This window comes from Myodes glareolus, chromosome 10, assembly GCF_982192425.1.
Source record: "Myodes glareolus chromosome 10, mMyoGla1.1, whole genome shotgun sequence".
Taxonomy (NCBI): Eukaryota; Metazoa; Chordata; class Mammalia; order Rodentia; family Cricetidae; genus Myodes; species Myodes glareolus.
This window is the reverse complement of record NC_142035.1, coordinates 23,913,139-23,929,039: the sequence shown is the minus strand read 5'-3', so window position 1 is coordinate 23,929,039 and position 15,901 is coordinate 23,913,139. Positions and strand designations below refer to the sequence as shown.

At 47.6% G+C, this 15,901-nt stretch overlaps 2 protein-coding genes across 2 annotated transcripts in view; one reads left to right on the top strand and one right to left on the bottom strand.

Annotated features, from left to right (window-relative positions):
• The first annotated feature begins 57 nt into the window (after nucleotides 1-57).
• Map1lc3a (microtubule associated protein 1 light chain 3 alpha) lies at nucleotides 58-1,654 on the top strand. Its single transcript, XM_085697177.2, has 4 exons — nucleotides 58-243; nucleotides 549-604; nucleotides 690-796; nucleotides 1,069-1,654. The coding sequence occupies exons 1-4, from the start codon at nucleotides 204-206 to the stop codon at nucleotides 1,229-1,231; spliced, it is 366 nt and encodes a 121-aa protein (XP_085553303.1). The 5' UTR covers nucleotides 58-203; the 3' UTR covers nucleotides 1,232-1,654.
• Nucleotides 1,655-1,826: 172 nt separating this feature from the next.
• Pigu (phosphatidylinositol glycan anchor biosynthesis class U) overlaps nucleotides 1,827-15,901 on the bottom strand; it is a 78,798-nt gene continuing 64,723 nt past the window's right edge. The window contains exons 11-12 of the mRNA XM_048431540.3: nucleotides 13,672-13,814; nucleotides 1,827-2,236 (exon numbers count right to left, since the gene is read on the bottom strand). Coding sequence (XP_048287497.1) covers nucleotides 2,123-2,236; nucleotides 13,672-13,814 — 257 coding nt within the window. The 3' untranslated portion in view covers nucleotides 1,827-2,122. The remainder of the gene's footprint in view (nucleotides 2,237-13,671; nucleotides 13,815-15,901) is intronic.

Sequence of the window (15,901 nt, the reverse complement as noted above, 5' to 3'; positions counted from 1 at the left end):
GGCGCGCCGGCCTCCCCTTTAAGGAATGTTGTGACCTGACGTCACCCAGGCGAGTTACCTCCCGCAGCCGCCACCGCCAGGCTCAGCGCGAGCCCTGCAGCCCTTGAGCTCGAGCCCCGGAGCCCCCGGCGCACCGAACCGCAGCCACATCCCTGAGCCGCGCGCCCCGGAGCTCCGGCTGCGCGCCCCGCCGGGCCCGCGCCATGCCCTCCGACCGGCCTTTCAAGCAGCGGCGCAGCTTCGGTGAGGCCCTAGGGGCGAACTGCGAGCAGGGACCGAGGGATGGGGGTGCCAGCCGGCTCCGATTGCCGCAGGTGACGTCAGCCCCATGACGTCAGGCACCGGCCAGCCGGACCCCGGGTGGGGAGGCCGCAAGGCCTGGCAGGGTCGTCCGCCTCCCTACCGCGTCCCTGGTCGAGGGCTGTGGGGCCGACGGCCCCGGGGGCGGCGCTGGGGCGGGGCGGGCCCGGAGCCGCCCCTCGGGCCGGCGAGGCGGAGTCGCGAGAGGCCTCAGCCCTGTGGGGCCTAACTCTGAGTGCTGTCCACAGCCGACCGCTGTAAGGAGGTGCAGCAGATCCGCGACCAGCACCCCAGCAAGATCCCGGTGAGTCTATAGCCCCCGCTGGCCACGCCCTGCCCTACTAGGTCCCGCCCCTGCCTTACGAGTCCCCCGCCCACTATGCTCCCAGGTGATCATCGAACGCTACAAGGGTGAGAAGCAGCTGCCTGTCCTGGATAAGACCAAGTTTCTGGTCCCAGACCATGTTAACATGAGCGAGTTGGTCAAGATCATCCGGTGCGTGGGCAGCCTCCCGAAGGCCTTGAGGGGTAGGGGCCAGGTTCCACTCGGAAGAGGTGGAGTGGGGCGAGGGGACAGGAGAGGGCACCCAGCCGGTTCTAGGAGGCTGGGAAAGGTCAAGGTCGGGATTGGAGTGAACTTCTAAAGAGGTGAGGGCTAGAGCCTGGGCTGTGATGGACGAAAAGTGAAGATTCAGAATCATTTTGGGTGGGTCACCCAGGCCCCCAGCAGGCGGCCTTCTCACCAGGCATGCCCTCCTGCCTCCGCAGGCGCCGCCTGCAGCTCAACCCCACGCAGGCCTTCTTCCTGCTGGTGAACCAGCACAGCATGGTGAGCGTATCCACGCCCATCGCTGACATCTATGAACAGGAGAAGGATGAAGACGGATTCCTCTACATGGTCTATGCCTCCCAAGAAACCTTTGGCTTCTGAGTCAGGAGTAAGGGTGGGGGGTGGCAGGGAATTCTGGTCAGGCTCTCTCCAGGGAGGTCCTGGCTCCTAAACTGAGCTTTTTCAGTCCCCAATGGGTTAGGCAGAGATGTGACACCCCCCCCCCACCCCACATTCTAGGTAGGGGACACCAGCCAGCCTACCATACCCTGGGCCAGTCATATTAGGGCTGCTCCTCTGGGTGCTGGCTGGGTTGGGAGTGGGGAGCAGTACCCTTGCTCTGTGGTTTGTCTTTTTTTTTAAAGCCCCTTGCCTGTCTGCCCACCTGTCCCTCATCCACCTGAGGCTTTTGCCTCCTGCCAGAACTTGCCCACCCCTGAAAGGCTGGTTCCCCTTGTCCTGACATGGTGTATGGATCTGTGGTCATTTCCTCAACAGAATAAAGATTACTCAGGCCTGCCTGGCCCTTTGCCTCCAGCTGCTTGTTTGGGAGTAGGGAGGGCTGCTAGGTGAGTGTGGCCACACACTTGTGTCATTCAGGGTTCCCAGAAACCTACTCCTTAGTACAGGATGTCATACAGTATTAGGGGCCAAATTCACCCCACTCCAGGAATAGATGTCATCAGAACAACAACAATGAAAAACCCACACGTTTATTAAGTTTAGCCACAACCTATAAAGCCCTGCTCACCTACTGCTTCCCCCTTCCTTCCTGTGCAGAGTCACAAAGTGAGAGGTTCAACTGGGGTGCTCCTAGCTTCTCCCCATGGGGCTTGTGGCCAGCTATGAGTCCCCTTTGGTGCCAGAGATTCGCAACCCTGGATTTGAACCTCTTCTGCCTGAGGACTTGCCTGCTGGCAACTCTTGATGAAGGACCTGGCCTGGCTTCTGGCCCTTCCCCCTCTTGTCCATGCAGCTCTGTGCCAGCCAGGGCTACTTGAGCACAAGCATAGCCTCTGTGCCGTCCTTGGCAGTCAAATAGAGACCGTGTGTGAGGTAATACTCCCGTCGCAGGAAGGCATAGAAGTAGTCGGAGATGAGCAGGATCTGGCAGGGGAAGAGAGAATGAGAAGCCATGGAGCACACTTTACTAAATAAAGCCCCTGTGGGCTGACAGTTCCTGCCTGGCACCTCCCATCAAAGCCCAGTCTGAACCTACCCAGGGACCTCTTTCCCTCCTAGCACGTACCTAGTTCTGAAAGGGCTTATGACCACCTGGCAGCTGCCTGCATCTTACCTTCTGCTCCCTTCTTGTTTACACTTCCGTCCTTGGGAATCCTGACCAGTGAGTGTTCTAGGAAACTGTGCATGTACCTTGTCTTTTCCCACAGGTACTCCCCATCCAGCCTCCTCTGCCAAACCTCCCCTGTCCAGCGGCTCAGGACACAGAACTGCCTAGTATTTCTCCCATACACACAGCCCACAATTCTACCTTGAAAACATACAATTCCACCCATCCCTGTAACAACCCCCAACAAAGTCACTGTTGTCACCTAAACAGTACCAAAACCACCTCCCAGGGTTCCCTGCTCTCAAACCCTGTCCTGTGCCAGGAAGCAAGAGGGAGCTTTTAAGACCACAAATCTGATTATGTTACCGCTTGATTTGAGTTCTCCCAAAGGCTTCTCGGGTTCAGGGCCTTGCACCTGGTCCCTGCTGCACATTACATCACTTCCTGCACTGCCCTTCTAACCATAGGTCTTTGCGGTTTCCTCTGCCTGGCGCATTATCATCTAGTCAATACCTGTCTGCTCTTCAACTCTGTTGCAGGCTCACTTACCCCTGGCCTAGGTCCTAACCGCTTAACCTCTCTGCTGACATATACTCATTCAGACTGCAACTTCACATCCAGCTGTGTGACACTCTGTGGTAATACTGCTTCTGCTGAGGATGCGCCCTGAGTGCCTCTGCTGCTGTGACACTTACCTGCCACAACTCAGGCTGACCACAAAATCAAAAGGGCCGGGAATCTCAGTTCATTCTCACCCTGAATAAAGCCTCAGAAAGGAACAGGATTTGTCTCATTTGCCCACTTAACCCCAAAGTCTGCAACCCTATTCAGTCCAACATCCCCAAGACTGGACTAACTGGAGCTGACACCTCACCAAAGAAAGGCAGGCACACTGTCAGAGACACCACAAAAAATTCTCAAAAATTTTTGGAGTACCAGCAGCAACCACCTCTTAGTTCACATGGGGAGACAGGCCTTGAATGTGGTAAACATTCAGTGACGGTCTTGGGGCAGATTAGAGGTTGAGGTATGTCTCCAGAGCCCTGTCCTGGGCAGCTAATAGACTTTTCTGAAGGTAGAAGAGCTGCTACGAAGACCCTGGTGGCCAAAAGCACTGACAGTCTCTGGACACATACCTGCCATCAACTCACTGGAAGGTTAATTAATGGTCTATTTTACCAATAGAGAAATTGAGGCTTATCTGGGTGGTAGTGGCGCATGCCTTTAATTCCAGCACTTGGGAAGCCGAGGCAGGCTTGGACTATAGAGTAAGTTCCAGGACAGACTCCAAGCTACACAGAGAAACCCTGACTCGAAAAGCTACAAAAACAAAAATGAAACAGAAATTGAGGCTCAAGGCATTCAATTAGTTGGACCAACGCCATACCTAGAGGGTGATGTGTTGTGGGCCCAGGCCACAAAAGGACACAGGGCTCTGTAACATTAGCAAGCAACCAGGCAGTCTTTGGCCAGCCTGGTTAAGGCAGCAGTTACTGACCTTGAGCCCTGGGGTTTTCTCACCCAGACCCCAAGATGTTTTGTCTGGGAAAGGGAAACCCAGTTCCTGTGGCAGGGTAGGTGAAAGGCAATCATGAAATTTCAGAACTCACAATTTGTCCCATGGTGATGAGCTGGCTAGGTCAAAGGAAGGCAAATCAAACTAGGTTATTAGGTTGAGCCACATAGCTGACACATTCTGACAGGATAATGAGAAGAGAGCTTGACCTGCAGATTCTTTCCTTTAGGTTTATTTATTTTACTCTACAGGTTTCCTGCATACACGTATGTGCACCATGTGTGTCTTGGAGTTGTGAGTGACCAAGTGGGATGTTGGAGTTAAACTGGGATTATCTGCCCGAGCAACAGTGTTCTTAACTGCAGAACCATCTCTCCATCCCCAGGGGTTCTTTAAAAATAAACAAAGAGAACAAGTCTCAGTCTGATAACAAAACAACCTTGGGGGACCTGAAAAACAAAGATGAGGTGCAGAGTGGAGGACACTGGGGAGACACAACCAAGTCTAACATGGTCCTCTAGGTTGGTCCTGGACAAAGAAGACATGACTCCCATTCAGCTAGGAGTAATGTCCCAGAGTGGGTTCTTAGTTTAATAAAAGTTCTGTGCAATTTAAGATGTTAACACAGGAAAACAGAGTGGGATATACAGGATTTCTCTTTATTTCTGCAACCTTCTATGACTCCAAGACAATTCCACAATATAAGATTTATCTAGAGAAAAACAAAACAAAAACAATGGCCTTTTTGGCTATTGGGGTTCTGTTTCTGTTTTTGTTGGGTTTTTTGTTTGTTTGTTTTGAGATGGAGTCTCTCTACATAGACCAGGCTGGCCTCTACTCAAAGGCACACACCTTTAATCCCAGCACTCGGGAGGCAGAGGCAGGCGGATCTCTGAGTTTGAGGCCAGCCTGGTCTAATTTCAGGACAGGCTCCAAAAGCTACAGGGAAACCCTGTCTCAAAAAACCAAAAAAACAACTAAACAAACAGTTGTTTGTTTGAGACAGGGTCTTAATATCTAATCTAAGCTGCTCTGGCATTTACTATATAGCAAGAAGGTAGAGGCAGGAGGATCAAGGAGTTTAAGGTCATCCTTGGCTACATAGTGAATTTTAGACCCAGTCTGGTACACATGGACTATTTTTTAAAATTTATTTAATTTTATTTTATGTGCATTGGTGTGAGTGTGTCAGATCCCCTGAAACTGGAGTTAAAGACAGTTGTGAGCTGCCACGTGGGTGCTGGGAATTGAACCTGGGTCCTCTGGAAGAGCAGCAGCCAGTGCTCTTAAATGCTGAGCCATCTCTCCAGCCCCCATGTGTACTATTTATTGTATGTGAGAATACAATAAACCTCAAAACATTTTGGTGGTAAGACACAGTGAAAAATACCTATAATCCCAGCATTCAGGAGGCAGAGGCAGAGGGATCCTTTCAAGTTCGAGGCTAGCCTGGTCTACAGAGTGAATTCAGGCATCCCAAGGATGTAAACTTCATTTCGAAACAAAAATGGTAAAAGGTAGTTTTGAAAAATACATGTGAAAGACCCAAAAATTCAACTATGTTAATTGTGTAAGTGAAAATAAATATTGAACTCTATTCAATTATGTAAAAGCTGACATATTTAGCAGGAAATATACTGATGTCTGCATTTCAATTTGAAATAAATGTAAAAATAATGCAGGAGGAGTTGGTGAGATGGCTCAGAAGGTTGAGGCACCTGCTGCCAAGTTGATGACATGAGTCTCTCCCCAGAACCCACATGATGGTGGGAGCGAACTGATTCCAAGTTATTCTCTGCCCACATGCATGCACGGCATGTGCATGACCCCTCCACAAACACAAAACAGGAAAGAACAGGGCATGTTGGTGAAGCACCTAGGAGACCCTGATCAAAAAGCCCAAAATTGTAAGTAAAAAAAAAAAAAAGAAATCCAAATAACAATAAAATAAATAAAAGATGGCTTACGGGACTCATTTTGTAACCAAGGAGTACTGTAGCATGTCACTGATAGGGTCTTTGTAGTGGACATAAGAGTGCTCAATGCGTCAAATTTGCATAATAAAGTGTAGAAAAGGGTCCTACTCATCTCGGCACACAGTCTCGACTGTCCTCAGTTCTGGGAGGGTGCCATGGCTACGGGAAAAGGATAGAAGGTTAGCTTGGAGCTTGGCTCTTTCAGAGGCAAGCCTGGGCCTGGGACTTTCCATTAAGACTAGAAGAAGAAGGGATTTCCCAGAGGTCCTAAAATTCACCCTGCTCAACAGCTGCAAACCCACAGCCCCTTTGCCTATTCTGAGCAGGAGAAAGTTGAGCAGGGAATAACAGAAGCATGAGCAAGTTAGTAACCGACTTTCCGTTCCTTAAATTTCCTTTTCCTCGCGTATAAAATGATAACAACCAGCTCCAGTTTATTACGCACCAGAGTGGTAATTCCTAAGTAATAGTCCATACCTAGGATTTTGTGGCCCAAGAACATGCTTGTCCCTCTGCCTGTTTTTGGAAGCTGCCCTACTTGTTGTGGCTGACCACCCAGCCTCTCTTGGACTTCCTATAAGGCTCCTTTGATTCCCCAACAGAGCCATTTTGTTGTTGTTGGCTATTTTTTTTGTTGTTGTTTTGTTTTGTTTGGACAGGGTCTCACTATGTGGTTCTGGCTTAGAACTCACGAGGTAGACCAATTTCCCTTGAACTCAGAACCACCTGCCTCTGCCTCCTGAGTGCTAGGATTAAAGGAGTACACTAATACACCCAGCACTACCATAGGAACAGGGGTACAGGGCTAGGGATGATGGAGAGGATGTCTTCTTGGCCCCTGAAAGATCTCTTTGTTGCCTTTTCATTTTTGAGACAGGCTGCCCTGGAACTCACTATGTAGACCAGGCTGGCTTGAACTCAGTGCAATCTGCCTGCGTCAGCCCCCTGGATGCTCGAATTACATGCATACGCTCTGTATCTCACCCGGCTCCTGAGGTATCTTCAGAGCCTCCATACACTGACAGAAGCCTCTGTTGCTCCACCTGCCCCCATAAGAACCCTATGCTCAGTTATATGACCCCAGCGGGGTGGCATCTGCTCCAGCTTTAGAGCCTTTGGCCTCGTACAGGGCTCATACTCGGGGGGCACGTGTTGGTTCTTAGGCTTTTGGCACTACCCTTTAGGCATGGCTTGGTGAGACTCCACTCCTCTCCTTGGGCTGTTCTTCTCCACTCTGTGGTGGAGACTTCATGAGGTAACAATGAAACAGGATCACAAAAATGAAATGAGACTCAGAATGTGCTTCAGTACAGATGTAACAGAAAAGAGAGAGAAAAAAAGATCTTCTAAGCACCTGGCCAGTCCCTTTAGGAACATCACAACTCCCAGACTGGGGTCCATTTATAACCCAAGGTCACAGGTGTGAGTGGAAAGTCGGGCTATATCATCAGCCTGGCTTGTCTACATCCAAAAATCTGAGTTCTTTCCTCCACCCTATACCTCCTAGCTTGGCACTCAAATTGGCCAAGACTGGCTGATATTCCACGCCCTAACAAGCATCCTGTGGGCTGTGCTTCCCAGTTCCCAGATCTGCTACTCTACCAGATTCTTCATGGAAAAGGCAAAGTAAGTCTGAGACTTCAAAGCCAATTGGGTTATCCACCTTGATCAATTGGAGCCTCTTGACTACAGCTCCTGGAAACAGCTATGATCCCCTTAGCATGTCTTGACTCCCTAGGCCTCCTCCTGCTGGAGACACTGACACTCTGGAGGACTTCAACTGGTTGCCATAGTTGGCCAAGTGCTGCTTCCTTAGCGACTAGCCTGAAGTCGCTAAGGAGGCTGGCAGCTGAGTGTGGAGCGCTGGCCTACCCACTCGGGCCAAACAGACCCTGCAAGGGAGGGGTCAGAGCTTCACCTTTCAACTCTAAAGAGCAAAACAGCAGGAAAGGGGGAGTGGTGTCATAGGCCTGCAACCCCTGCACTTGAGAGGTGGAAGGAGGAGGATCAGAAATTCAAGTCATTCTCAGTCACTTAGTAAGTCTGAGGCCAGCATGAGCTACAAGAAAGAGATCCCGTCTCTAAAACAGAAAAAGTCAGCGAAATCACTGGGCTTCAAGTCACTGTTACCAGGTAGGACTGTAGACTGGTGCCAGAGTAGCAATGGTTATCTACCTGGTCCTTTCAATTCTCAAAAACATTCCTGTTCAACACCATACTGAGTCCTCATAGCTACCTTCCAACTGAAGAAACGAAGAGTACAGCCCCTCACCAGATTACAGCAGCCTCCTCCACACCAGGATTCCTGCTCACAACCTCTTCTCTTCCTGGCAGCATACAGTTTGCAGTCTGAATCCAACCGCATTTATCCTTGGTTGAAAACTAATGCCTCAGCCTGAACCTCAGCATAATGAGGTCCCTAAGGGCTGTGTAGCTCTGACCACTGCAACCCTGGAATGTCCCTTTTCTTTGTCAGCAAGCACAACCAATGCTACACAACCACTAGTAACATGCAGCATTACCCTCTCCCTCGGGTATCCCTTCTCTCTTTCTCCCCCTTCCTCCTCCTGCTCCTCCTAGTACCCAGCTGGATCGTTTATGTTCCCCAGAACTGTATTTAGAAGCCACTTTTCTCAAGAAGCATTCACAGTCCTGGCTCCATGCTCCCAGCCCCACGGTGAGCCCATCACACTGCTTTGCCCTGCTTATTTATTTTGTTTTCTCTCCCCAACTGTGGGGTCTTTGAAAGGAGAGCTATGTCTCATTCACCTAAAGAGCTACAGAGAACAGTAGTTACATGTATGGAGCATGATGAGATCTCTCATGCAGGACGTAAACAAACAGGAGGTTCCTCTCATATAGAGCAAAGGAAGATGACCAAGTTGCTGCTTCTGCTTTATCTATCTATCTATCTATCTATCTATCTATCTATCTATCTATCTATCTATCTAGTTATTTGGTTTTTCAAGACAGGGTTTCTCTGTAGCTTTGGAATCTTTCTGGAATTCCCTCTGTAGACTAGGCTGGCCTCAAACTCACTGAGATCAGCCTGCTTCTGCCTCCCAAGTGCTGGGATTAAAGGCATGAGCCACCACTGCCCAGCCAAGATGTTTTAGTAATGGAAAATAGAAGATACTTCCATCATAATGAACACACACATACATACACACAAACTCTCCATGAGTACATGATACTTGTAAATACATAGAGAAAGGTTTAGAAGGCCAAATGAGCAAATGATCCACATTACATGGGCCTGCTCCCTCTAAACCTTCCTTAAGAATGAGCCACTATTATCATTTTAAAGCAAAATTCCCCTGTGCTCTCTGTTCTTTCTTAGGGTTCCTGGGACTCTCTAGCTTTTTCTTTTAGAAAAGACAAATTCATGAAAGTTTTGTGTGTGTGTGTGTGTGTGTGTGTGTGTGTGTCTGTCTGTCTGTCTGTCTGTGTGTACACAAATCACTGACCAACTTTTACACCTATAATCCCAGCACTTGGGAGGTAGAGGCAGGAAGATGAAGAATTCAAGGCCAGTTTCAGCTATCTAGTCTCGAAAGCTGGAGGTAAGGCTGGGTACATGAGACCCTGTCCAGAAATTTCAATAGGAAAGAAAAAGAGACTGTCTCTTTCTCATCTCATCATTTATGAACTGAGCATTGCCCTAGAAGTTTGCTGTGTAATCTAAAGAGCACATTCTTCTCCACATTTCACATGCCAGCATATGACTGATGGCAATAATAGGATCCATGGGGTGGGAATTATCACCCTAAAACTGGGACTAAGACACTGTAACCTAAAGAAGTTAAATCGCCTGCTGAAGGTCACCAGTGAGGGAGTTGGAGGACACCTCAAGCAGGCAAACAGTAAGTAGATTTCAGTCTTCTCTCTCACACTCAAGCGCATACACACACAAGCACACATGCCTCATTAGATGGTTTACTACGGTCATTTCCTGTTACTGACTCTGAGGCAATGGTAATTACCAAATGATGTGAACTTACCACATGATGAAAAATATTTAATGGCCCCCAAGAGAAAGAACAGAGCCTTAGTCATTGGAGTACCTGCTGGGGTAACTAATAATCTACATATATTCATTCTGTAATAGGGCATGATCCTTTTCAACATGAACTCAATGGGTCAAGCTGTTCTATGCAGTCTATATAAATAAAGCTGATCTGGACAATGAAGGTCTGGGTTCTGGGCATCCATTTGGCATCTGTCACCATTTGGCACACAGAATAGCTCTTATCTGCGTGTACTAGGGAGCGAAGGAGGACGCTAGAGGAAAATACCTTTCCCTGCTAGAAAGATATTCATAAGAATAGGGTGTGGAAGGAGCATATGTCCCCAAATGCCTGATACCGTAATAGAAATATGCCCACACTGAAGCAGGACCCAACTTGGCTGCACAGGACATAAAGAGGCCAGATGTGAATGGAAGGAAAAGGGCAGAGACAGCTACACACTGACCTCAGTCAGATGTGAGGCCTCACCTCCACCTTTCTTTCCCTCTCATTCCCTCACACCCTCCTGCCCTCCTCACTTTTTCCTTCCCTGAGGCAAGGTCTTGGAATGGACAGGTTAGTTTGATTTACCCCAGGAAGCTTGGGCTGATTTGGAACCAAGAAGCTCCAGCCTCAGCCTTTCAAGTGCTGAGATTACAGATATCAGACACTTTAGGTATCACCTAGCTTTCCCTTCCCTTCTTGTTACTACTCTGAGTCGCTCTGGCCTTTGTCTGGTCTCTCAACAGGGAAGCCATCTTGTTCCTACCGGATTCCTTCACCAGTTATACACATCTGGCCACAAACCACGTGGTATTTTCTCTGACTGCCTTTGGTGTGTTCGTTTACTCACTCATTCATTTAACAAATATTTTTCTTTTTTAAAGTTTTAGTTATGTATTTTATGTGCATTGTTGTTTTGCCTGCATGTATGTCTATGTGAGGATATCGGATTCCCTGGAACTGGAGTTACAGACAGTTGGGAGCTGTCATGTGGGTGCTAGGAATTGAACCCAGGTCCTCTGGAAGAGCAGTCAGTGCTCTTAATCATTGATCAATCTCTCCAGTCCAACAAATACTTTTCTAAACAACTTTTCTGTACCTCTTACTGACTTGGTAGTTGGTGACCTACAAGGGGAGGAAGTAGATCCTTACCTTCAAGAAGTTCATGGTCTAACAAGAGACAGACAGCATAGCAAGGAAGGAAAGGGAGGCCAAGAAAGAGATAGCTAAGAGATAGTGAGATGGCTCAGCAGGTAAAGTGCTTACACTTGTCATGTCACATATGTACCATATATATCTACATATACTTACATACAATAATAAATAAGCCTGGAGTGGTGGTGCTTACCTTTAATCCCCCCCAGTACTCAGAGGCAGAGGCAGGCGGATCTCTAAATTTGAGGCCAGCCTGATCTACAGCGTGACTTTCAGGACAGCCAGGGCTAAGCAGAGAAACTCTGTCTCAAAAAAACCAAGAGAGAGAGAGGGAGCCAGAGAGAGAGAAATAGAAAGAAAGTGTTTTTAGAAGGTAGATAAGAAATAGGGACTGGAAAAATAGTTCTTCAATTAAAAGCACTGGCTGCTCTTCCAGAAGACTCAGGTTTAGCCCAGCACTCTCATGGTGGCTTACAACATCTGTAACTCCAATTATTGGGACATCTATACACTCCTCTCACCTCCACAGGCACCAGGAACACACATAGTACACATACATACAGGAAGGTAAAACACTCAAACACATAGAATAAAAATAAATAAAAGATATGAAATGATTGAGCAGGGGGGATACCTCAATCAATAAAGTACTTCACATGCAAGCACGAAATAAGTTTGATTTCCAGTACCCACATAAAAAGCTAGACATGGTGGTATATTTTGTAATCCTGGAGCTGGAGAGGTAGCGACGAGAGGATCCATGGAACTTACTGGCTGGCTAGCCTAGCCTAATTTGGCAAGTCCCAAGTCCTAGTGAGAGACCGTTCCCAAAACACAAGGTTTGGGAGCTGGAAAAATGGCTCAGTGATCAAGAGTGCTTTCTGCTCTTGCAGAGGACCAAAGTTTGGGTGTCAGGAGACACATTTGGTGGCTCACAACCACCTGTAACTACAGTCCTAAGAAATCTGATGCTCTCTTCTAACCTCCTAGAGCAAGCATGCACACACACAGTAATAATATAAGAATTTTTAGCTGGGTGGTGGTGGCACATGCCTTTAATCCCAACACTTGAGAGGCAGAAGCAGGCGGATCTCTGTGAGTTTGAGACCAGCCTGGTCTGTAAGAGCTAGTTCCAAGACAGGCTCCAAAGCTACAGAGAAACCCTGTCTTGAAAAAAACAACAAAAAAAACCAAACAAACAAACAAAAACTTTTGAAGGTAAGAAATGACGCCAAGAACTTGGCTACTCTCTTCAGTTCAGCTACCAATATACTTCATCCTGCTATCTTTGGTCTCCAGTCCAACCCAAGTCCTCTTTTACAATAATTAAGTTTCTCTTGCTTTTGATGGTACCTGATAAGTTGCAAACCGTCTCCCGGTATTAAGAAGCTTTCCTGTCATAGAGGCAGCATCCCATAGATGCCTCATAAACACTGCCAATTTCATTTCTTGAGCAAAACTAGACAGTCAAGACTGAGAAATATTTCTTTGGAGTTCACCAACCTCCTTAGAGAGGCCGAGGCAGGTCCAAGATCATCACATGCAAGCCCTGAGATATATGCAAAAGGACGGAGTTCTGGTAAGCAGAAGGGTTATTTTAGAAATCCTGTAGACTTCTGCCCTTGTAGGACATGGGTAGAGGTGCTGCTCATTTGCCATCAGAAGCCACCACTCGGGCTGAGACCTCTCTTGCTGTTCATACACCAAAGGTGGGTGAGTTGGATGTAAATCCTCCAGCGACATCCACAGAGCAAACACCAGTCCCAGCAACTCACAAGCAAAAGCTTAAACTCCTGCCCAAACTGCTAACCCTGGAGACAAGAAGCCCCCTGAGCCTATTCTCTGATACCATTAGTCTTTCAGAGAAACAGCTACAGGAAACCCTGTCTCGAAAAACCAAAAAAAAAAAAAAAAAAAAAAAAAATTTAGAGCAAAACAAAACCAGAGGCTAGGGATGTAGCTCAGTTGTTAAAATGCTTGCTGAACATCTGGGAAGTCCTGAATTCTATCTCTAGCACTGCATAAAACAGGAATGGTAAAAAACGCAGGAGGTGGAGACCAGGTCAGAAGACCAAGGTCATTGTTGGTACAGTAACTCTGGGGCCAGCCTGGGCTATATAAGACACTGCTGTTCTACTGTTCACCCAACAGCCAATCCATCTCCTTGCCTTTGTTTCTGTTGTCCTCAAGACTGCTTCCCCTTGACCTCCTCACCACACTTCACTTGATGTGCCTACTGACAGTGCCAACAAGGCACAGTTTTAAGAGTGGGGTGCTTCTGAAGTTAGGCCTTACTTGGATTTGTTTCTTGACTCCAATGACCCTGAGTGCAGAGCCTCAGTCCCTCATTTGTAAACTATGGATAGCACTTGGTCTAGATTTGTTGTAAGGATTCAGTGGAGCAGCACTCAGTGTGGTACCCAATACACGCACAACAGATTCAGTTTTACACTCTTCGCTTCCCATCCCTCCTACCCAATGACAGAGGAGCTCTCCCCACTGCATATTCAAAACTAGAGGATGGGAACAGGGTCTCAGCTGACATCCTAAGGCTCAAAATGAATCCCTGACCTTGTGCTATCCTCAACTCTTACCTGCCCAACGTTGAAGGTCAGTGTGATGGCGTAAAAGAAGTTAGAGTTGGCACTTCCTGCATAAATCCATAGATGCCACAGGACAGGGAAGAGAAGGGAGCAGACGATGATGAGGCAGGTAAGGACGAAGATGTTCCGTAGGACTGCAAGAAAGACGGTCAGTTAGCCCAGCACTCCTTCTCTGACAACCTCTTTTTGCTGTGATAGCCACACAAGACAGGGAGCAGCTCACATGGCTCAAAGGCAGAGCACTCCCAGAAATACCGTGTTAGGAGGCAAACCTCAGACCCAGGTCAATGGCTCCCCATGCCCATAACCACTGGAAATCTCTATTTGGAGACTTTCTTTCCCCTGCAGGCTTGTCTGCCTGAAAACTAGCCACAATCAGCAACCCCGTGAATGCTTCCAGGCATAACAGTGAGGCCATTTCATGAAGACACTGGTCGTTTACTCTCCAACGTCATCACTTGGGTTACTACATGGCCATGATGTCTCATGGATGAGAATGGGTACGAACTGGCATGGTTAGAGTTCCACAGTGGATCTGCATGGGACCATGGCCACACAGGGTAAAAACGCACTGTCTCATGTGCTTGTGTTGCTCTTTAAATGACCCTTACTCTTAGATGACTTACAAATCTCTCTTCCCGTCCTCCCAAATCAAGGTCTCCTGTAGCACAGGCTGGCCTTAAACTAGCTAAAGATGACTCTGAATCCCGATACTGCTGCTTCTCCCTCCCAAATGCTGGGTGCATACCACAACAGGCCACATTTTTAAATTAACTTATTTTGTTTTATGCATTTTGTGTTGTTCCTACTTCTTCACTGGTCCAGACTCACAGGAAGCCAGTTTTCTTTTCTTTTCTTTTCTTTCTTTCTTTGTTTTTAAAGATAAGGTCTTACTATGTAGCCCTGGATGGCCTGTCTCTGACTGGGATCATAAAACCAGGGGCAATCAGGCCCCTCAAGTTTTGTCCTGGCTGGGGTTGAGCCAGAGATCTGCTTGTCTCTACCTTTCAAGTGCTGGAATTAATGGCGTGTGCCATCAAGCTCAGAAAATTGGGGCTTTACAAAATGAAGACAATCCCAGGTCATGTGTCTCAGTTCTACAACAACTGGGTAGAAACACTATACATTGTATAGAAGCTCATACATTGAAAGGAGACTGGATAACATAATTCTATGCTCTAGCTGCAAATAACAGGAGAGCCCCCACCAAGATGAAATCGGAGTCCTAGGGTACAGCCCAGGCAAAAGTTTTGTTTTGTTTTTGCTTTTGTTGTTGTTTGTTTGTTTGTTTGTTTTTCGAGACAGGGTTTCTCTGTAGCTTTTGGACCCTGTCCTGGGAACTAGCTCTTGTAGACCAGGCTGGCCTTGAACTCACAGAGATCTGCCTGCCTCTGCCTCCTGAGTCCTGGGATTAAAGGTATGCGTCACCACCGCCCGCCCGGCAAGGCAAAAGTTTTGTAAGTCTCCTGGGTAACTGAATATGGGCTCTGACAGTCTGCCATAGAATCACCACTAATATGTGGACTAACAGGACAAAGTAGTTTGAATTTATTTTTAAAACTAAGTGTTTGCTTGGTTGATTTTGTTTTTTGAAACAGGAACTCATATAGCCCAGGCTGGTCTTCAACTTGATATGTAGCCTAGGATAGGAAAGTCTTAAACTCCCGTTCCTTCCACCTCCACCTTACAAATACACATCATCATGCCCAGCTATAGTTCACTCTTTCTAAAGAAGGGTCAGAAACTACTTCTTCTTCTTCTTCTTCTTCTTCTTTTTTTTTTTTGAGACAAGGTTTCTCTGTAGCTTTGGTACCTGTCCCAGAACTAGCTCTTGTAGACCAGGCTGGCCTTGAACTCCCAGAGATCCACCTGCCTCTGCCTCCCGAGTGCTGGGATTAAAAACCTGCGCCACCACCACTTGGCAGAAACTTCTTTTGTTATTATTAGTGTTTAAAAAGTCATTTTAGCTGGGTGTGGTGGTCACCCCTTTAATCCAGCACTCAGGAGGTGGAGGCAGGTGGAACTCTGAGAGTTTGCAGCCAGCCTGGTCTACAGAGTGAGTTCCAGGACAACTAGAGCTACACAGAGAGACCCAGTCTTGAATCAACACAAGTCATTTAAAATGGAGACATGTCTGGAATTTCCATAGTCCAAATGGTCAATACCGACAAGCCAAAGCCTGATTCAGGTCTCCTGAAACCTGCCAGGGAAGCTTGTGACT

Coding starts and splice junctions, on each gene's coding strand:
- Map1lc3a (XM_085697177.2), top strand. CDS start 204: ATGCCCTCCGACCGGCCTTTCAAGCAGCGGCGCAGCTTCG. Junction 244..548: donor CAAGCAGCGGCGCAGCTTCG/GTGAGGCCCTAG, acceptor TGCTGTCCACAG/CCGACCGCTGTAAGGAGGTG. Junction 797..1,068: donor GAGTTGGTCAAGATCATCCG/GTGCGTGGGCAG, acceptor CTGCCTCCGCAG/GCGCCGCCTGCAGCTCAACC.